At 41.2% G+C, this 22,419-nt stretch overlaps 1 protein-coding gene across 1 annotated transcript; it reads right to left on the reverse strand.

The window, feature by feature from the left end:
• Nucleotides 1–8,549: 8,549 nt before the first annotated feature.
• On the reverse strand, nt 8,550–22,419 carry LYVE1 (lymphatic vessel endothelial hyaluronan receptor 1). The gene is made up of 6 exons (XM_059929546.1): nt 22,158–22,419; nt 18,218–18,389; nt 17,969–18,108; nt 11,313–11,618; nt 10,554–10,632; nt 8,550–10,011 (listed from the first exon to the last, which is right to left on the reverse strand). Exons 1-6 carry the CDS (start codon nt 22,240–22,242, stop codon nt 9,825–9,827), a joined length of 969 nt encoding a protein of 322 aa, XP_059785529.1. The 5' UTR covers nt 22,243–22,419; the 3' UTR covers nt 8,550–9,824.

Raw genomic sequence — 22,419 nt, forward strand, 5'->3', positions numbered from 1 at the left:
TTATCCATTATGGTGGTAGTCTGAATCCATTTTATTGGGGATTACAAAACTAGGGTGATTTTCTAATTATCAGAACTTAGCAACATCACTCTGTAAAAAACTTTTCCTTACGAACCAAGGCTATTTGGTTACACTGAAATACTTCCATACAGGAAAGACAGGAGAAATACCAAATTCTTTCCTCTTAAGGAGTTGGTACCTAGTTACTTGCAATTGTGTCCAATGTGTGGAATTTTAACTTTTTTAGTATAATTATGAATTCATGGGTTTTATATATTTGATCAATTGCATTTATTATTACTTTTGGTATTTATATTGTCCCATATTTAGCCAATGGTAGTCACAGTATATGGTCTTTTTGACAAGACTTTTATAGCTTGCTTGCATTCTGGTCCCTGGCTTATCTTCTATATTTCCTGCTCCAGATCTGGAACTACCATTCCTCCAAGGAATTCTGGATCCTTTTACTGGGGAATGGTATGTAGAGGTCCAATCTGGTCGCTAGATAGATCCATAGCTATTGGATTGTCATTACTTCTAGTCCTTTTCAGTAGACAGAACTAGGGAAATTGAAAAGAAAATAACAATCTAGAGTTCATACTGATATTCCTAATTTAAATTTAATATTACAAGATTTTAAATCTTGATCAGTCTTTTCATGTACTAGTACTGCATTGTTTTAATTATAGGGGTTTTATAATATGTTTTAATATCTGGTTGGGATAACCTCCTCCTCTGTTGCTCTTTTTTTCCTCTATGGAGAGAACTCATCTGAAGGGAAAAGGAAGCCAGGCCATTATGAATGATTGCCTAATAAAGCCTTTGTCATGGGATGGAGAGTAGGCTGGAATGAGGTGATTTTAAGTAGATTTTATCCACGAACCAATTCCCATGGAATCAAGTCCATGTCACAGATTTATAGAGGGATGTTAATAAAAACTGCAACAGCTGTCTGCACTAAAAAGTCAGTATATTAGGTTATGGTAAGTACTGCTTTGGTCCACTTCAAATGGAGTTAATCACAAATGGAGAGAGAAGCACTAATCATCCACTTGTTTCACACTAGGGTTACTAGATAAAATACAGGATGCCCAGTTAAATTTGAATTTCAGGTATACAACAGATTTTTTGTGTGTGTAAGTATGTCCCAAATGTTACTTCACACAAATAACTGGGACTAAAATATTATTTATTGTTTACCAGAAATTCAAATTTAACTGGGCATCCTGGTGTTTGTTTTGCTAAATCCAGCAAGCCTATCCAGCACATTCCTTAGCTTTGGTACATCAGGGATTCCAGTGCATCAGCACTGGTGTCAGGCAACTGCAATAATAGCTGGTAGAGATGGCAGTGCCTGCAGAATTTTGTGGTGACTAGAGGAAAAAGCAGCAGTCTCTAGTAGACAAGGTGTCATCAAGAGAAGTAGCATTGCTGGTAGATGCCACGGAGGATATTACCAGGGAAGCAGCAGCAGAGTCTGGCAAAGTCAGCAGTGTCTTGTTGGTGTGGCAGTTCCCCGAGGAAATAGAAGCAGTACTCAGTAGAGACTGTGGTGCCTGGTAGATTTATTGATACCTAGAGGAAATAGTCATGGTGCTTGGTGGGAAAAGGAAGAAACAAGCAGAAGTGGCCAGAGTGCCTAATGGAAGATATGATAGCACTTACTGGAGTGGAATTAGACCAAGAGCAGTGGGAAAAAACTTAGTGCCAGGTGGAAGGTGACCATACTTGCTCGTGAACACATCTGAGTTGCCTGCTTCTGGATAAACATGGAGGGTTACTTTTTTTTTTTTTCAAGGAGTAGGATTCTGCTTCAACAGAGCCAGATAAATGCAGATTACATTGGTGCTTCCCAAGCCATCATTCTAGAAAAGGAGAATAAAGGAAGTATAGATAGTGTAACAAGGATAATGATCTCTGCCTCTACCCACACTTTATTTATATCAGCCAATAAACCCCAATGCAGGGCTCTCTGTGGAAGCTGCTTTGGGCATAGGGCTTAAAGCTGGAGGCCTAAATACTATCCAAAAAAGGATGCAACGGGAGCCACAAGTCCACTTATCTAACCACATATATAGTGTGGAAGTGATGGATGAGGATGGCTACCGTGCCTCTAGAGACCAGGCCATGCCAGGGTCTGAAGCAGAAAGCCAACAGTTGAGTACCATGAATAAGTCCTGAGCTTAAATGCAGAATAACTCCACTCACCAGTAAAATAAGGCCTACTAGAGGTCCTGGCCTTTATCAATCAGGTTAGCAGTGACTCTTCCCATGAGGGGTATTAAAAAGGGGACATACAGAGGTGGGAGCAAGGATGGGAATATTCTCTTGCTTCCGGTAAAGTTTGAAGTGTTCCCCAGCTCTGGTTGGCACCACATGACATTTCTCCCCATGCAGATGCAGGCTACCCACTTACTCACTGAAGTATCATTGTGTCATTTTCACTGAGCATCTTAGTGCTTTGATCTACCTGCACTGGGATTTCAGACAGAGGTCAAGATCTCCCACAGAAAAAGCCATATTTCTGTCCACACTGGCATCAGGTTTGCCTCTTGCCTCTGCCTAGACACTAGTCAATACCCATGGTGAGTTCACATCATCTCTGATGTCTAACAGAGGCATATGCCTCATCCCACCCCCCTTTCCAGATTTATAACCCAAGCATAGTTTCCATGCTGGATCTTCAGATTTAGACATCTCCTCCCCATACCTCTACTAAATAGAAGTTCCTCTTGATAGTACACCTTTAATAGAATCTTTTAAGAAATCTACTAGTGGAGAAAACATGATGTGAGTTTAAGATATTTTGCTATGATACTGTAGCTTTATGCAGTTTTGTAACATCCAAGTCTTTGTTATTACTATTATTTACAATTTTAGCTTTTGATGAAATGGTAATCTTCATAGGAAAAAGAATATGCACAACATAGTATTCTATTAGGTCTTTTGATATTCATGGAGATTTTACTTTTAACTGATTTTGTCTTTTTTTTTTTTTTTTGATCACAGAAGAATGTCTTCAACTTATCTGAAGACAAAAACCCAAACAAAATAACAATAATGATTGGAGTACTTAAAAAAAAAGTCTGGAAATGCCCCCAAATGGTCCTAATTTCTAGAAAATCTTAGAATTTAGTATGCAGAATTTCAGGTTGCCAAGAAAGCACCCTAGACTTCAAAGACTAAAGTAAAAGTCTAGAGACCGAGGAGCCAAATTTTGCCTATATTTATTGGTTTTGTGGTTGCTGAGGGAGCTCAACTTTCTTTAACTTGACCACAGTCCAAAACACTGCAGTTTCCTTGTTAAAATAAATATTAATATGAGATTACTCATAGAGGTGAGTCAATGGCCAACTCATAGAGTAAAGTTCAAGTACAATAGCCTTTATGTATTCTTCTGGCTTGTTCACAACTGCATTCTAAACCAAGAAAAAAGTCATCAGGAAGAACAATATTTGGATGGTCAGGAACAATTGGCCCTGTATTGAATGATCTTAACACTCAATACAGAGAGCTGGATAAAGGTATTGACTTGGAGCTCATGAAATCCGAACAAGTGTATGCATTCATTCATTCAGCATTTACTGAGAGCCAGCTATGTGTGTGTTAATACATACATACAGTACCCTCAGGGTCCAGGCACAGAATGCCTAAAACCCTTGTAATTTCCTAAGTGATAAAAGCACTAGGAACATCTTTTGATCTAATATTTTGTTTTTGACTGTGGTTCCTGACACAGAGTTCCTAAATCCCTTGGAATTTTCTCCTGGGTGATAGCCGTGTCTTTTGTTCTAATGAGGTGACTTTTGGTAGGCTTCTAGATGGTGGCTGGTCATCAGAAAGACTAAGTCATGATCAGAAGCTTAGAACTTTCAACCACACCCCCATTCTCCAGAGGGGGACTGGAAATGGACTTAATGAGTGATCATGCCTATGCGACGAAGCATCTATAAAAATCCCCAAAGTGCAGAGTTCAGAGAGCTTCTAGGTTGGTGACACCTGTAGGTGCTGGTAGCGTGGTGCATCTGGGGATGGCATAGAAGCTCTGTACCCCTTCCCACATACCTTGTCCTGTGCATCCCTTCCATCTGGATGTGCATCTGTATCCTTTATCACATCCCTTTAGATAAACTGGTAAACAGCAAACTGTTTTCCTGAGTTCCGTGAGCCATCCTAGTAAATTGATCACCTTAGCAAGGGGTCGTGGGAACCTCTGCTTTATAGCCAGTGGTTTAGAAGCATGGGTAACAACCTGGAATTTGATTGGTGTCTGAAGTAGGAGGGAGGGGCAGGCTCATAGAACTGAACCCTTAACCTGTGGCCTCTGACGCTATCTCCAGGTGGACTGCGTCAGAATTCTGTTAACTTGTAGGATACCCAGCTGGTGTCCCAGAGAAATGCTTGTTGTGGAGAAAACCCCACACATATCTGGTGTCAGAAGTGCTGTGAGTGTGGCAATAGTGTGAGAGTAAAGGAAAGACACACAGGAAGAAGACTGAGTTTTTCTAACACAAGTAACAGTAATACCATGTGGCATATGCTAACATAGATATACAAGTTGCAGAGAGAAGGAGAGAAGAATCATTAACGTCGTGGGGGGCAGCCTTCTAAAATGACTCCCAGTGATCCCCCACCTCCTGGTATTTATTCATTCCCTCGTATAATCCCCTCCTCTTAAGTGTGAGCTGGGCATAGTAGTTTGCTTATAATGAATAGAATATGGCAAAAGTAATAAGGTATAACTTCCAAGATTAGGTGTAAAAGATGATTTCCATCTTACTAGCACACTCTCTGACTCTTCAGCCTTGCTGGCTCTGATGAAGCAAGTTGCCATTCTGTGAGCTGCCCCAATAGCGAGTTCCACATGGGAAAGTACTGAGGGCAGCCTTTGGCCAATAGCAAACAAGGAACTAAACCCTGCCAACAACCATGTGAATGAACTCGAAAGTAATTCCTCCCGTAGAAGAGCCTTGAGAATACAGCCCTGGCTGACACTTTGACTGCAGCTCTGTGAGAGCCCTGAAGCAGAGGGCCTGGTTGGCCACACCCAGATTCCTGACCCACAACAACTCCAGATAATAAGTGTTATTATAAGCCATTAAGGTTACGGGTAATTTGTTATGCAGCAACAGATAACGAATACAATAAGGAAGAAAAGCAAAAGTCATTGAAACAGAAGGAACAGCACTTGCAAAGATGAGAGGGCATAACATTACATTCTGATTACATTCTGGAATGGCAAATATTCTTGTGTAGTTGCACCATGAAGTATCTTTGCAGGAATGACTGGAGATAACATTTGAGATAACGATTTGAGGCCAAATTGTAAAATGTGTTCAAGAATCATTTGTATTTGTCAGTGTTCCCTCGCAGCAAACAGAAACCTCTCCAACTATTTTAAACAGAAAAACCTTAACAAGGGGAATTAGGTATTTACAATATTGTTGGAAGGGCTTAGAAACTAAGTCTGAAAGCTACTACGACTGTAGTTGCCTCTCACCACCCATGAAGCTAGGCCAGCTTCTGGAACTTTGCCACAGAAAAGCCCAGTATCTCCACGATCATGCTTGCCTGTAGCAATAGCTGAAGTAGTGTAAAGCTGGTCTCTCCTTCCTTCTGCCGTCTAACTCCTGGATCATTGCATAGTACCAGAAAGTAAGGAAGTGCCCAATAAAAACACAATGATAGGGGTAGGTCAAAGGGACAAAGGAGCAAATGGAAAGAGCTCCCAATGGTCAAAGCTGGAGCAATTTGAGCAAAAAAAAAAAAGAAAAACTTACATAATGTTAGATTATACTAAAGTAGAAAATAAATATTTATGAGTCCACACTGATAGAAATAAGTGATTGAATATATTAATGGAGATTAATAAATCAATATCTTGTGCAAGAGAATGCCAAATAACTTATGTAGACATTCCACTTTCAAGGAGGCAGAACGTAACTCCCCTACTTAAGTATGGGCTATGCATTGTGACTTCTTTCCAAAGAGTACAGTGTGGAAAGAGGGAAAAAAGAGTGCTCCCAGCTAACTTCAGTATTATTAAAATGCTCTGAGCTCAAACCTGACCTTGCATGTAGACTATTATAGGGTAAACAACAAAATTTTATTTATATTTAACTAGGAGATTGAACTGACAAATAATTGCTTTTCTTCCTGTTTGGAGACTTAAATGTTTTCTTTTTTAGTGTGTGAGTGACCCTCCTGTTCCTTAGGAAGAATTTATTTACTTGCATATTATTATTATTGTCTTTAGAAACCTGTTCTTCCCCAGAGCAGCTGATTTTGCTTTGGACACTAGCTAAAGGTCTAGAGAAGGGCAATAACATGTAAAATTCTTTGGCTTGAAAGTCAATATGATTCAATTCTGTTCGAGCCAATGGACATTTAGAAACTCCCACTATACGCAAGCATGCGCTGGGTCTCAAGCCATCTGCTTTAATCCTGCTTTCTACCCTTGGAAATCAGCTTGTCTTTACTGGACCTGCATTGGCATGCTAATATCTGACAGTTGGCCTGGACTTTATAAAAAGCATGCAATTTTACAAGGGACTCCTTCCCAACACAGAGTACCTTTGTCCAAAGGAGTGGATCTATAATGTTTGAGCCAGAGAGACAGGCATAGAGAAGAGTAATTTCTGGGCAGGGAATTCCTTTGCACCACCTGCAAATATAATCACATGGCTGTCTAGCTGCCTCGTTTGAAGACTGGCTTTGGTAGGCTGCATTGTAGGTCTGACCTGGGATGGTCCCCCATATTCTTCCAATTTCTCTTTGTTCAATGGAGAGTAAAGAGAATTTGACTAGGAAGAAGGAAACTTCTAGAACAGGCTCTACTTCTAGCTGTCTGTGACACTGGGCTCCATTTTTTTTAGCTAAGAAAAGAGAGTTTAGAGGAGCTTATCTTGGGTCCTTCTGAGCCTTACATTTTCTCATCATATGAGCTGGATCAGGTAAGTCTTTGCTGAGGTTGGTGTCTGCCTCAGGGAGGGAGTAGTTCTCAAAGTTTTTTAGTGGTTCTCTTTTTCCCTTGTTATTGCAATGGATTTGAAGAAAAATTCCCTGAAGTTGGGACAAGAGTCCTGAGTTGTCTTTCTTATTTTGCCTCTGTGGTTTTTGGCAAGTGACTGATTTCAAGCTTGCATATTGGAATGGTTTACATCCCTACATTGTCATTTGCAAGGAAAGCCTGGTGTTGTAGGGAAAGGAGTGTGGGCTCTGTGGTCATTCTGACCTGGGATTGAATCCTACCTTTATCACTTAACTAGACATGTGGCCTCAGAAAAGTGACTTAACTCCTCTAAAAATCCAACTTTCTAATTAATAAAAAATGACAGTAATAATCCTTCTCAAGGAAGATGTGGCAGTTAAACAGAACAACACGTGAAAATGACTGTCACTTAGTAGGTGCTCAATAAGTGATAGTTTCCTCCCTCCCTCCCCCCCTTCCTTCCTTTCTTATTTCCTTTTTTCCATAACGATGGAAGTTTTACATTTTTGTCAGTATTTTTGCAATTGACATTTGGTCTATCTAGAGATTATATGTGGCTAGGTAGGGTTTTTCTCTTTCCTCCTTTCTCCTCCTGAGTAGGGTATATTCTTGTCTAAATTAACAGAAGATGATAGTATCCTAATATACGGTAGATGCTCACGGATGGGAGACCTAGTGTGGAAGATCTGATTATTTTCCAGTTAGCAAACACAGAAGACCACCATTTAGGCTCTTTCCCTTTCTTTCTTCTTCACTCCGTGAGAACTGGTTGAGGCTGATAAAGCTTAAGGACTGACAAATCAGAGTTTTAAACTCATAGACCTCAGAGCCAGGTAGGTTGTAAATGAGTGAAATGGGCTTGGTGTGGAAAAAAAAGGCAATAGTACTATAAAATCCATAGGAAATGACACCTTTACTTTGGTGTGAGGTTGCAATAGAGAGTGGTGAGGACTGTGGTGAGGTGGAGAAAGCATCTCCCATTTAAAGGGGCAGCCACTGATCAGTATTAATAATTATGGCTATGAGGGAATATGGGTTCTTTAGTTCCAGATCTTGCCAGTTTTCAAGGGAACGGAAATACAAATACATGAAATCTCTTGATGTTTAATTCTTGGCAATTAAACCAAATTTTAATATTTGTGGGACAACCATAAAAGACTATGCCAACAGGTTATGGCCTCTGAGCTGAAAGGATCATGGAATTGTGGGGTTACTGGTGAGGGGAAGAAGATATTAGCAGTCTCAGAGAGAAAGACTAGAGAGAGGGGGAGAGAAAGTTAGAGAAACAGAACAAAGGAGCTATCTGAATCTCCAGCTTCCTGTGAACTCTGGAACAGATTGGAATGTAGGACCTGAATCCAAAGTAAAGGATGAATTTATGTGTGTATACTTGACCTACTTAAAATAAGACCATCTGAAGCAAGATGATATATGTACTATTGGGTTTACAAATGTATTTCAGCTACCAAAATTGTCTCTCTTACTTTTGCAAATAACAGATTACTTCAGTTTTGCATGAAAGGTATAATGCATCTATGTAAATAAGAGAGCAAAGAAATTTTCTAAATGCTTTTATTTTTTCAGCACAAATATTTCTGCACCTCTCAGACTCCTTTTGCTGGAAAAAGGAAAGCTAGTGATACATTTGGTAATGACATCTAAAAAATGTACTTTGGTGTATAGAGGTAATGATGTACTTTTTAGGTATGTTAATAATAAATTAAGGCTATAATTGTTGCCATATTCACGAGAAAATAATGAGTAGATTAGTCTCAGCAAAAAAAAAAAAAATTGGTTTTGGAAGTGGATAAGCTGGGGATATCAACACTGAAAAAAATTAGCTTCATACATTCTACTATATGCGATTTTTTATTAATAATATTCAATTATAGAATGTAATAACTTGCACAGCACCTGACATATAGTAGGCATTCAGCAAATGTTTATTAAATTTTACTGCTTTTTAACACAGTAATTTTATTCAGTAATAATTTCTATAACTTGGATAAAAATAGAAATTTTTAAGAGATTTTTTTTTGGGGGGGGGGAGAAAAGAATATACCTTCTTTTCCCTAGAAAGTATATTCTTCTAGAGAAAATAGCAGCAGCAGGAGAGAGAAAAGTAAGTATGTATAAGTTCTAAAAAGTGATTCCAACTAGAATTATTCAGAGATGAACACTTTGACCCCGTCTGTATTTACAGTCCCTACTGACAAATGCTGTCAATATCCTCAGCCTTATTCTTTTTCTCTATTCTGGTTTTACAGAGATTAGGTCTCAAGTCACGGGAATCTCCATGTCCTTAAGTTGCTAAACTTTTCCTTCCTTCTTTTGCTCTTGCCTGGCTCAGAAGGACATGCCAGATGGTATAAGTGTTTCCTTTCCAGAGCTGAAGACAGGATCTAGGCTGTAGAGTCAATCAACAGACAAAGCCTTGATCTCAATGGCTTCTTGGCTCTCAGCTCACCTATTCTCAGGCAGCCTAAAGGCCTCTTGACAAACATGTTCTGATTAGCTGTTTGAGGTCCAGGTGCTTTGCACAAGCTCCTTTCTCCCACTGGGATATTATTAGGACATAACCAGGCTAGAAAGGTTGTGGGAAGCTTTGGAGGTAGGAGGGTAGGATCCAGAAAGGATTGCAATAAGGAAAAGGGAATTCCCTTTGGTGAACTCCAGAGTCCAAAGGTAGCCCTGAGCTGACTCTAGTTAGGAACCAAGGGTAGACTTGCTTGTTTGGTTCTTTGGCCCTTTTAGGCTCCCCATCTGGGACCAGGATGTGTATCAGGAAGGAAAACAACCTCAGGTGTGTCCTCTTATTTCTTTCAGCTTCCATCTAAACTTCAGCTTCCAGGCATCGCACTGTGGTTTTGGGTTGACTCTTGGGCTCCTCGGGTTTTTTATCCGTATTCTTTGATTCCTCATTAGGGTTGCTATCGTCGGCCTTCTCCTCCTTCACTACTTTAGTTTCTATCATTTCCTTCTGCTGGTTCTTGTTTGTAAAAGGGAAGGCCTTCACATACCTGTAGGCATAAACACAAAATTAAAGTGAGAGACTTCTATGTAACACATAGAACAACAGATAATGTTTTGTGATGGCCCATATTGGCATAGTACACTGGGTACTTTTATTTCAGAGAGATGCTAACACATGCACCCTCAAATACTTCAACCCATCCCCACCTGGATGGTTTCATTTAGATGGGACAGTAAGTTTACAGGCAAAACTTTAGGCTGGCCTTAACACCCTCTCATCAAAATCAAAGAATTGAAAATCAAATAAAGCATATCCATTTTTCCCTAGATGTCAATCTTTTCTTTCTATTTCTTGATATTCAAAGGGACAGCCATTGACCTATATCTAAAGGCCGGATAACATACAAGGGCTGAAATAATAGGAAACGTTGGGTGGTAGGGAGGACAGGTGAGGTGAGGGAGAACATTTACAGTATAAGAGGATTGCCATCTCCATTTGGACGAAGGAAATGTCGATAACAACCTTGGATAAACACAAGATGTGGATGTGACAAAGATGACGAGACTAACCATGTGCCAACAACCCCACCTTTTGACGTAGCAAACGGCGAGGCCAGCTGCAGCAGCAAAGAAGAGGAGCGCAAGCACCAGCAGGGTCGTGGGAACACCTGGGGGAGACAGAGACCATGCCTTGTTCCTCCATGTAGACATGACTGTGCACCGCTCTTCTAACGACCCATCCTTACACGTGATGGAGACCACAGACAGAGCAGAAGAGCCTTCTCTGTGACCACACAGGGGCCACTTAGGGCGTTGGGCCCACATGAGCTTCTTTGCTTCCTGCCTACAGAATCCTTGGCCTTGCCTCACGCTCTCTCTACTCTATAAGTTGCAATATGGCAGAGTCCATTTCCTCTCTGTGGCCTTGAGATGACAAGTTTGGAGCAAATCAAGTGTAAGACCCTTTAAATAGGAAAACCAACTTGCTAATCATAGGCATTTAAGGTGTGTATATGTACTTTAAAAACTTCTGCATATGAATAGATAGTAATTTATTCTGAAAGGTCTTTGCATTTTAAAAGTGAAGCTATTTTAGACTCATGATTTTTAGTTTAATCATTAAGGTTCTTTAGAGACCTCAAGTTCTAGGACTTTATGAAATTTGAATTTGCATTAAGCTTTTATTTGTATTTGTCAGGTCCTGAGTGCCCAATCTGGATACAGGCTAGTTTCTATGTATTGTCTGCTACACACACACACACACACACTCTCTCTCTCTCCCTCTCTCTCTCTCTCTCTCTCTCTCTCTCTCAAACACATACACATAATGCAGACAGAAAGTTTTTACCTCCAAACCCAACAGGTTCATTCTTGAATGCCACTTTATTTTCAATATACGATTCAGTTTCTGTAGATATGGTGCTCGTTTCCATAAAAGCTTCCGTTATGCAAATTAATTTTCTTTTCCGTGGAATAGAAGTGGAAGCCAGAGCAGGAGCCACAGTGGGTGTAGTAGAGTCAGGTCCCTCAGTAGACAACGCTGAGTGTGTACTCTCACTGGCAATCATTTCTGTGGTGTATGTTGCAGTTTCCGTGTCGAATATGGGATCATCGGTGGTGATAATTTCTGGAAAGCATGAGTTAACCCAGGTATCTGTCCGGGGAGGGAAAAGTGAAATAAGAAGGAAGTATTGCAATAGCCTCCTAATGGGTCTGCCTGTCTCTAGTCTTACTCTCCTCCAATCCCTTTATACAGCAGCTGGAATGGTCTTACAAAAATGTAAATATAATCATATCACTTCTTCCTTTAGAATCCTTCCCTGACTGCCTGTACTGCACAGCCTATAAGGCCTTCCATGATCTGGTCCCTGCTGACATGGCCAGCCTCACCTGATCGGTCTTTCTCTCGTTCCCCCTGCCATGCTAGAATTCCTTCAGCTCTTTGATATGCTTTCTCTAACATCCAAACCTTTGACCTGGATGCTTTCTTCACCTGTAAGACTCTTTGCCCCTCTTTATTTAGCTCTTCCTTGTCCCTCAGGTCTCAGACTGAATATCTCTTTCTTAGGCAGACTTGAAGACCAGATTGGATCCCTAGACATACATTCTTGTACCTCCTTGTACTTCCCTTGTCATGATTCTTGCTACACTGCTCCCCACTGGACTGTGAGCTCCCTGGAAGCAGGATTCCTGTCTGTCTTGGTCATCATGGTATGTGCAATGTGGCTGGCACATAATACATGCTCAATATTTGATGTCTAAAGGAAGGAATGAGGGGACTTTCCTGGTGGCACAGTGGTTGGGAATCCACCTGCCAATGCAGGGGACACGGGTTCCATCCCCGGTCTGGGAAGATCCCACATGCCGTGGGGCAACTAAGCCCGTGTGCCACAACTACTGAGCCTGCGCTCTAGAGCCCGCGAGCCACAACTGCTGAGCCCATGTGCCACAACTACTGAAGCCGGCGTGCCTGGAGTCTGTGCTCCGCAATAAGAGAAGCCACTGCAATGAGAAACCCGTTCATGGCAACGAGGAGTGGCCCCCGCTCGCCGCATCTAGGGAAAGCCTGCGCACAGCAACGAAGACCCAAAGCAGCCAAATATAAATAAATAAAATAAATAAATTTATAAAAAAAAAAAAAGAAAAAAAAATAAACGAAGGAAGGAAAAGTGAAATGAAGAAAGGAGTAGATGGGGAGACCAAATATACACACATGACACCACTTGAGGACAAAGATCTACTAAAACCAGATTTCTCTGTGCTCATCAAAAAAAAAATTTTTTTTTAAGGAGGTGGGAGACAGGGGAGGGATGTAGGTTTGCTCTCCAATCTGTTGAATGTGGTAGAGAGGAAACTAATATTTGTTGAACATCTTGCTCTGAGCCAACCATGGCACTTCATTAAACAATTTTATAAAACTCTCATTTATACAGGAAGAAACTGAAATTCAGAGAACTTGAATAACTTGCCTAAAATCACATAGCCAGTAAATGGCAGAGCCATGCAATATATTACAATACGCATTTGCATCTCTTTTAAATCTCTAGTTATTTGTGATGGGGGTAGCATCAGCTGGAATGTTAGCCATGAAGAAAAAGTTATTCTATTATTTTTGAAAATTAAGTAAAAGTTACCAACCAAGGTCATGGTAAACATGATAAAACATTTTGACCCCACATGCATTCAGTCAATATTTTACACTATTCATTTCATTTTGAAAAGACCTCTATTCAAATAGGCATCATCCTTGACCTCTGCCCTGGACTTTGGAAGGCAGCTATGCTCACCACTATACCACAAATGCCGCCCTGGATTCTTACCTACATTTCCTGTTCTAAAGCATGTGCTATATACTTCCTTCAAAAAAATGAACATTTTTTAATATCAGGGGCAAAGTATACTGAACATGATATACTGTGCTGGGAACTGAGAATACAGAGACAAATAAGGGATGATTCCTGTTTCCAAGAGGACAGAAGTATTTTGATGAGGCTAGGGGGCGATAACTGGGGATTCACAGAGCAGACGGCATGAGCAGGATGTGGAGGGTTAATGCGCTCATTCAACAAATATTTATTGAGCTCCAACTCTGTGCCAGGTGCTGTGCTAGATGCTAGGGATGTGATGCAAATAAGACCAAGTCCTTGCTCATAAGGGTTTATATGTTATTGGAAAGAAGGATAGAGATAATAAAATTAAAAAAAATAAGCCAGAAATTTCAGAGGATGATAAATGTTGAGAAGATAATTAAACAGGATAAGGATCAAACTGGAAGGGGCAGGAATGGGGACAGATACTTTGGATAAGGTGGTAAGAGTAAGTCTCTTTGGGGAGGTGATACTTAAGCTGAAACCTGAATGATGAAAAGTAGCAAGTCATTGAAAATCTAGGGCAAAAGCATTCCAAGTAAAGAGAACAGGAAGTTCAAGAGCCTGAAGTTGAATAATCTCAGCATGTTTGATGACTAGAAGGCTGGTACGGCTGGAATAGAGCTCCAGGTCATCTGGTATGGAAGAGGGAATAGGATATCCCAGTCAATAAGAACAGCATGACCCAAGAATACAGAAGTTTGAAAGTGTAGGTATGTCAGAAAATGACAAGGAGCACAATGTGGCTGGCGTGTAGCGTGTGTGTATGATGGGGAGCATGAAAAACTGCAAGTAGGAGATGAGACTGGGAAGATAGGTTGGAGCCAGTATATCAAGAGTCATAATTGCCATGGTAAAGAATTTGGAATTTATTCTGTAGGAGAAGGAATTTTCAACTGGGGGCAGCAAACCTTCCGAGTGATACACAGAAGTTCACATATGTGCCCAGTTTTACATGCAAAAGTCTTCAGAGTTCACATCAGATTCTCTCATAGGAAGCCACCCAAGGCTGTGGAGAAGAGGAGGGACGTAATCATCAGAGGAGGTGTGTGGAGGATGAAATAGAGATGGGAGAAAGGGCAACCAGGAACCAAGAAGGAGATTATTGCAATTGCACAAAAATAGGAGAACACAAAAGTATCTGGAATTCTAAAACTTATATCTTAGAGATCTTCTAGAGAAAGGTGGTTCTCAACTCTGGCTGTGGGTTAGAATCATCTGGGGAACTTTTAAAAAATACTCATGTGAAGGACCCACCCTGGGCCTGGTATATTACTGACGTGTGGTCATCACCAGGGAAGGTGACGTGGAAGTGGCAGGGCTCAAGGTTTAAATCCTGGCTCTGTCCCTTATTGACTGTTGCCACAGCAAATCACACTCTAAGCATCAGCTACTTCTCCTGGAAAGTAGAAGTGGTACACTTGTATCGTTTCACTGAGGATCAATGAGACAGTAAATGTGTAGGGCCTAGCAGAATCTATGGCATAATCTGTAATATCTGTAAGAATTAGTTTCCTTTGCCTCTCTGTTCATTAAGTGTAGCCAGGAAGGCCACCACGTGAGGGAGAAACGGCAATCTGATCCTGTGGTCCCTTACTGGTCGGGGGCACAATATGTCTCACCTGGAAGTGTTAGGACCTGGCTCTCCTTCCCTCCAAACTACAAATATAATTTCTCTAGAATGTGCCAAATGCTTTGATGGATATTAAACACAGTGTGGTTGGTGTCCAAGAGGAAAGATAGGAGGCAGGGGTATAGAAAGGATGCCTGAAGAAGACGGTACTTGAGACTTGAATAAAGAATACAAGTTAGCCAGGTGATGAAGAGGACGGGCATTGTGGCAGAGCGAACAGCATGAAACAGGTGGTGCACGCCGAGCACAAGAAGCACTTTGGTCTGATTCCCAAAGCTCACAAAGACAGCAGTTAAGAAAGACAATTAGGATAAGGTTTGGGGTCAGGTTTAGGGTTACTGTGATCCTCAGAGCTCACAAGATAGCAATAAAAAAGAAAGTTACAAAAACAAAGAAGCATAGGGTAAGTTTAGGTTAGTGTGAAGATGAGGGCTAGGGTAACTCTGTTCCTCACAAAGATGGCAGACAGAAGCAGGTGAACCTGATTTATTCCAAAATGATAACATAACCACACAGGGTAGCAAATTTTCTCAGGTCACTTTTGTACACAATTCTCTGACAGTACATCCTTAGAGGGATGTCTTCTGAGGATTAAAAGAAATGCAAAGGAATTGCAAATTCCATTCAGTAGGTTTATTATTCCCAATAATGCTGTTTTTATAATTTTGAAATTATTGTAGGATAAGAAAATATATTATTTATTGGGAACAAGAATTTTCCATATAAGAGAAAAAACATGCAAGTATAGAACAAAGTAAACAAAGAAAAAACTTGAATTGTTAAATTTGAGTTGGAAATATCAATGCAAATGCAATATATATATGTATATTTTTTCCTAGCTGCCCACTAAAAAGGACTGAGAAGCAATGAAAATGAGAGCAGTAATGAGAACAACTTGCATGCAGATCTTGGTTTCGAATCAACATTCTCTATTAAAAAGAACCAAGGTCCCTTGGAGAAATAAATGGCTGATTCCATGTGTGGGATAAAGAAAGTACAAAGTGAGCCTGGGACATGTTATCAAGCCAGAAAGCAATGACTTGCTCAAATACTAATGGGACGAAAACAAAAGTCAACTAGAAGGGGCTCCCACTCGCCAAATTTGGGACAATTTGAGCATCAGAAAGAATAATAATTGTAAAATTGATTATAACATATTGAACACAGAGTAAGTAAAATGCTACCATGTCCATAGTAGTATAAAGGGGAGGGAGGAGATATGTGTGTGTGTGTGTGTGTGTGTGAGAGAGAGAGACAGAGAGAGACAGAGAGGGAGAAAGAGAGAGAGAGATTCTTCTTTATCAAAGAATGCCAGCTAACAAATGTAGAAGGAAGAATAGATTTAGAAAATTATCATTTTGCAGTCCTGCATATAATAATTGATTCCAGCTAGGATCATCAATGTCTGCTTGAACTATTAGGTAAAAGATGATTGGGGGGGGGGGTCAGACTATTAGCATGGTGCCAAAATATCACACTATAGGTTACCTCCTCATTGCAAAGGGGAAAACATACCTGAGTTCATTAGAGGTCTGGCAGTCACCGTCTTATTCAAATGATCAAAGTTAGCATGTAATAGTGGGACATACTTACATTAAGGGCCTTTTGTTGGGATATGATCTAAAGTACACAATATCATCTATCAAGTATTTTTGCCAAACCTAGTGAACATGAATCTAATCAAGCCTCTACACCTAACTTTAAGTATATAGGAAGCGCAGGGAATGGAAACACAAGTTAAATGAAACCACGAGGAAACACGTAAATCCAAGTCATCTCCCCTGACTCCTTTTCATTTAGTCCATAGGGCTGGGTGTCCTATCATTGCATTGACAGCTGGCAGGAAGGCCAGGAAGTTAAAAGGCCAGGCCATTTGACCGTCAGGGACTGGCCGTCAGATGAGCAAGCATGCAAACCACCAATTCCACAGCCAAAAGTGATAGGCGGCAGAGGCAAGGGGAGGAGGATGGTGAAAAAAATATGGGAAGAAGCTTATGGTCCAGTCTTGACTTGGCCTCTAGCTGACTGTAAGACTTTGAATAAGGCAAACCTCCATTCTGAGCTACAGTCGTTTCATCCATGAAGTGAGGGAAGTGGACAAAGTCTCTTTCACGGCCCTTCCTGGGCCAAGGCTCCCTGGTTCACAGAACCGCTTGGACCTTATGCTGCCTTTGGGCAACAGAACACTGCTGGTGCCCTTTTATCTCTTGGATCTTAGAGAATGACCACTGAGCCATCTGACCTTTAGAAGGTCAGATTTATGAGTATGTGTGAAGAGTAATAAATCAGACAGAGGTTCTTATGATAAAGTGAGAACAAGTGTTTAGTCAAAGAAAAACTTTCTGAGAAGTTACTTAGGTAAAGCACTTGGGCTAAGGCCGCCAAGGTCTCCCAACAAGGTTAAAGGGATGACTGTGAGCAAATCAGTTCTATTTTCTAGCTTTAATTCCTTCCTTCATAAAATGAAAATTGGGTCTTGTTCTTAAAAACATCTAATGTAGCATCTGAATTTCCACTCCTGTAAAGGAATGTGGGATAAAGGAAAGAGTTAGATCTGTGTGTGAATCTTCATAGTAAGGAGACCTTAGACGAATGTACTTGTGTCCTCTGAAGCTAAGCTTTTTCATCTGCAAAATACGGATGATAAAGCACACCTCCTATGGAGATTGTCAAGGTTCAGCAAGATAACTTAGTACCTTGCTTTGTCCATAGTGGATGTTTCCTTCCCTTCGTCCTGTTTATCTTGTAGGATGAAGGCGGGGTGGGTAATGGAGCCTCCAGGGATGCCCTCTCCCTATGTTGCCGATCTGTCATATTTTCTCTAACTTTTTGCTCTGAGAGGGACACCTCTACCCTGGTCAAAGAGGCAGTCTTGGGAGGATTCAGTGGCCATCACCATGATTGCTTCTGCTGCTGCTGAGGGTTACTCTTCTCAGAATGGTTATAGAGCTATTGAAATCCAGACAAAACATGCCATGTGGAGAGCCTGCAGATCTGACTCACCAGATGAGTTGTGACAATAGGCCCTGTGCTGTTGGTTGAGTGAACTTCTCCAAATCAGGACGCCCACCCCATTCTTCCCACACTTGGGGTTCTGGATAATCCGGGGGATGACCACGAACTGATTTTTAACCCATCCATAGCTGTAACAGAATACACATGAACTGAGTGGATGCATTGATCTCTGTTGCTGAACAAGAACACAGAGCCAAAAGAGCTCCCACAGTGTTTGTGAATCCAGCTGTTTCTCACCTGCAAGTCTCAAAGCCAGATTTCCATGCTGCTTCAACCTGTTCTTTGCTGGCCAGAGTTAGTCCTACGAGCCTACAGGCCTCCTGGGCTTCTGTGAAATTCAGCTGCGGGTGTGTCCTTTTGTTCACAAGAGTGACTCCCATGATTCTGCATGGTCCTGAGATGGAAAGCTCTGCAAAGGAATCACATAGGCCCTCAGTGTGCTGCTGTCCTTGCCCCTAGCCCTCAGGCTCTCCTTCCTAGTAGAGCATCATTGTCTCAAAGCAGCAGCTGGGATTGAAGTTTAGAAATAATAGGACACAGACCAGACATTTTCCACAAGGACATCCTGCTGGGTTAGGTAGGTGCTTGCCCGGATCCAGGCTGTACCTCTCACCAGGTCCGAGTCCATCGACCCTCACTGCACTCAGGTTCCTTGTTCATTACATGGAGGCTTTGGCTACCACTTCCTGGGGTGCAGTCTAGGGGATGCAGCTTCTGCAAACCTTTTTGGAGTCTATAAAATGAAGGGTCTGAGACTTTGAGAAAGATAGAATCCAGGGCTCTGGTTAACAGAATAGTGAACAAGACTCCAATGTCTGTTGGGGACAGCACTATTTCTGAGATGGGCTGAAAAATGTTGCACTTGGTATAATAGAAAGTGAACCTTCTCTGACCATTGGGGGGCAGGCTTACTCAGAAGTTCCTAGAGGAGTCAGATAGTAAAGCTTGCATGGCAGAGAAACTAAATAAAGGAAGTAGACTTTGAAAGTCAGACCTGGATTTGAATCTAGTCTGTGTCGCTTGCTGGCTCTGTGAATTTAGGCTGGTTACTTCATCTCTTCGAGCCTCAGTTTCCACATTTAGAAAATTGAAAGAATAACAGTATCTATTGTATAGGGTGGTGAAAGTTAAATGAGCTAATTCAAATAAAAATGCAGGCTTCCCTGGTGGCGCAGTGGGCTTCCCTGGTGGCGCAGTGGTTGAGAGTCTGCCTGCCAATGCAGGGGACACGGGTTCGAGCCCTGGTCTGGGAGGGTCCCACGTGCCGCGGAGCAACTGGGCCCGTGAGCCACAACTACTGAGCCTGCGTGTCTGGAGCCTGTGCTCCGCAACAAGAGAGGCCGCGATGGTGAGAGGCCCGTGCACCGCGATGAAGGGTGGCCCCCACTTGCCACAACCAGAGAAAGCCCTCGCACAGAAACGAAGACTCAACACAGCCATAAATAAATAAATAAATTAAAAAAAAATGCTTAGCATAGTGCCGGTCACACAGTAGGCACTCAATAAATCATAACATAGTATCGTTACCTTCAAAGCACTTTGGTTTTAGTCTGCTAATGACTGATCTCCCTAGGGAAGCTGAGGCAGTTGAACAGTTAAGATGTGAATAATATCTTACTCAAAATCTAACAGATCTGAGAGTTCTTTTGATCCCTTCTCTCTGGGTTCTGGGATTTATAGACCTGTATGAAATTGCAAATTTGCATTGCATTTTGGTTCTTTGTTCCAACTGGGCTTCATCCACAAAAGTTCATAAAAGGGTGTTTCAATCTCCCAAGTAATTGCTTGAACACAGATCTGTGCACTGGATTCCTAGTCAAATGCTTTGACCACTGTCTAAGGTGGTATTTAAATTTAAAGGAAGTTTCTTCTTGCAAACATGGAAGGAGCATTTCTAAGTCCCCCATGTGACCTTGCTGTGGAGCAGGGGGCTGGGGGAAGGGAAATGAATATGACGTATGGTATTTATGGAGAGCCTTGTTTGCTTCCAGACCCTGCTCTCACCAAAAGAGAGACCAGAGAGCCAACACCCAATATGAGTGTTTGTGACAGAACAGCCTCTTATGACTGTGTGCACTAATACCTACACCAACACTGATATTAATACTAATGTCAATGTTAATTCCAACTTCTATCACCTGTAGATGCCACTCTGTGCCAAACCCTGTCTGTTTTGACAGAAAATTGAGGTTCAGGGAGATTAAGTAACTTTCCCGAGCCCAAGGATATACAGCAACTAGGTGGCAGTTTGGGGGCACAAACCCAATTATGATTGATACTAAAACCTCAGTTCTTAACTAGGACACTGTTCTGCTTCCAACTGTGCAATGGTGGGGGGGGGAGATGAACACACACACAAACACACATATACACACACACACCACTAGAGCTGAACTCTCGGAACACACCATTTGTCCTGGAATTTGGCCCATTTCACTCATAAGCTTGCTATGGCTGCTTCTTTGGGAATACCTGTAGAGAAGGTATATTAATTACACTGTAATGTGGTCTTGATACTCTCATCATACATCATTTTTACTCTAAATATTATTGTTATGAGTAATGATAGACCTATTCTTGGCAATAGACCTATTCTTGGCAATAGACCTAGCTTTGAATATTTCTTCTACTGTTAATTGGCTGTGGGACCTTGGGCAAGTTAGCATTCTCAGCTGTAAAAGGGGGATGGTTATATCTTCTTTACAGAATTTTTGTCAGAATTTTAAAATTATATAACTTGTACCTAGTGGAGCCTGGGTCCACAGTAGGCAGTCAACAAATATTCATAGATTTTATGCTTTCCTGTTTAAGGACAAAAACAGGGAGCTGGAATCCAAGTGATATTCGAGTAACCCCTTCCTCAAGCTTTCTTAGGAAACAACAAGCATAGCAGAAACAGTATATACCTAGGAATCAGAGCTGAATTCAAACCCAAGCTTTATTATTTACTGCCTTCATGACATTAGGCAAGTTGCTTGGCCTCACTGAGCCTGTTCCTTCATCTATAAAGTGTCTTCTTAAGAAATATATATATACATTTCTTATATATATTTTATATACTATGTATAGTACATAAAAATAGGCCCTCAAAAATACTAGCGCCCATCCTCATCCACTCACCTTCATCAACCACCTTTTCCCTAATCATGGCTCTGTATAACTTTCAGTTGTTTCCAAAATTTCAATTCCCTTAGGAAAATTTTGCCATTATTGAGGATGGTCCAAAGACTGTGCTGAGTCAATGTCAAAGAACAATTTCCATAATAGTTTGAGGATTAATGGCAGTATTTGGGGGAAAAGTGAATAGTCTCCCCAGGGAGATGTCAAAGAGGGCCAAACTTATTTGAAAGTAACAGTTCTGGTATTTGAAAAAAAAAATCAACCATATTAACTCTAACCTCCCTCATAAAATGGAATATGACAATATCGGAATCAACTCTAGATGCCTCTTCCCGACATATTTTATACCTCAGGGCATCTTCCAACAGAGGAACACATAATTTTCCTTTTAAAGTGCTCATATTTTCATTTGCCCAGAGCAGCCATGAGTGATTTGTGGTTACAATTTTGTCTTGCCTACAGTGCAGAATGAGGTTACCATTTAGGCAGCTCAAAAGCCCAGGAATCATTTCAAGTCATTCCTTTGGTAGGGAGCTGATGACTAATTTTCAAACCTACATTTTCACAGATATTTTTCAGTTAATTTGCTATTTACTGCATATTAAAAACGTAAGCATTCCATGATAGTACAGTAAAACTAAAAATAATGATACTGACACTTCCAAAAATATAAAACAGGCCAATATTCTGTGAAAGTTAACCATTTTCCCCAGGCTAGGTGATTGCTTAAAATTTTTCACAATCATGCCTTTGCTTCTTCAATGAAACATTTTTTAAAACAAGTGATTTCTCCTCAATGTTTTGTTTCAAAATATTCTCATAAAAATATCCCATAACCAAAAATAAAAGTCAAGATAACATAAAGGTAAATGAGAATCATTTTGGTGAAGTTGACAACATGGTGAAAATATTTCTGGCAGAGCAATACTACCAATGAGATCTTCTGTCGACACTGAGCACCATTCCACCCCAGAAATTCAGTCAAGAACTTAGTAGTCTTAGGACAATTTGCAAGATCTTGCCTTGCCTCAGGTTGGCAATCTGGTAAGAAACCTACCTTCTGTGCGGAGAGAGCCTTGGACCAGGAGCCTTGTGGTCCAGATAGAGGCAAGAAGCAACACCAGGCTGAAGTACTTGGCCATTGTGCCAGCCCCTTCAGAGCCAGAGGAGCACCTCAGATGGGCACCAGCAGTATCAGAGGCAGACGATCACCAGTCTGGATGGAGACTTCTGGAAGTAAGTGGGGGCCCACACGGCTCCACTTCATAACTGAGACATCCGGATTTCCCTGCTTTCAAGCTTCTGACTTGTCAAGGTCA

Source organism: Balaenoptera ricei, chromosome 8, assembly GCF_028023285.1.
Source record: "Balaenoptera ricei isolate mBalRic1 chromosome 8, mBalRic1.hap2, whole genome shotgun sequence".
NCBI lineage: Eukaryota > Metazoa > Chordata > Mammalia > Artiodactyla > Balaenopteridae > Balaenoptera > Balaenoptera ricei.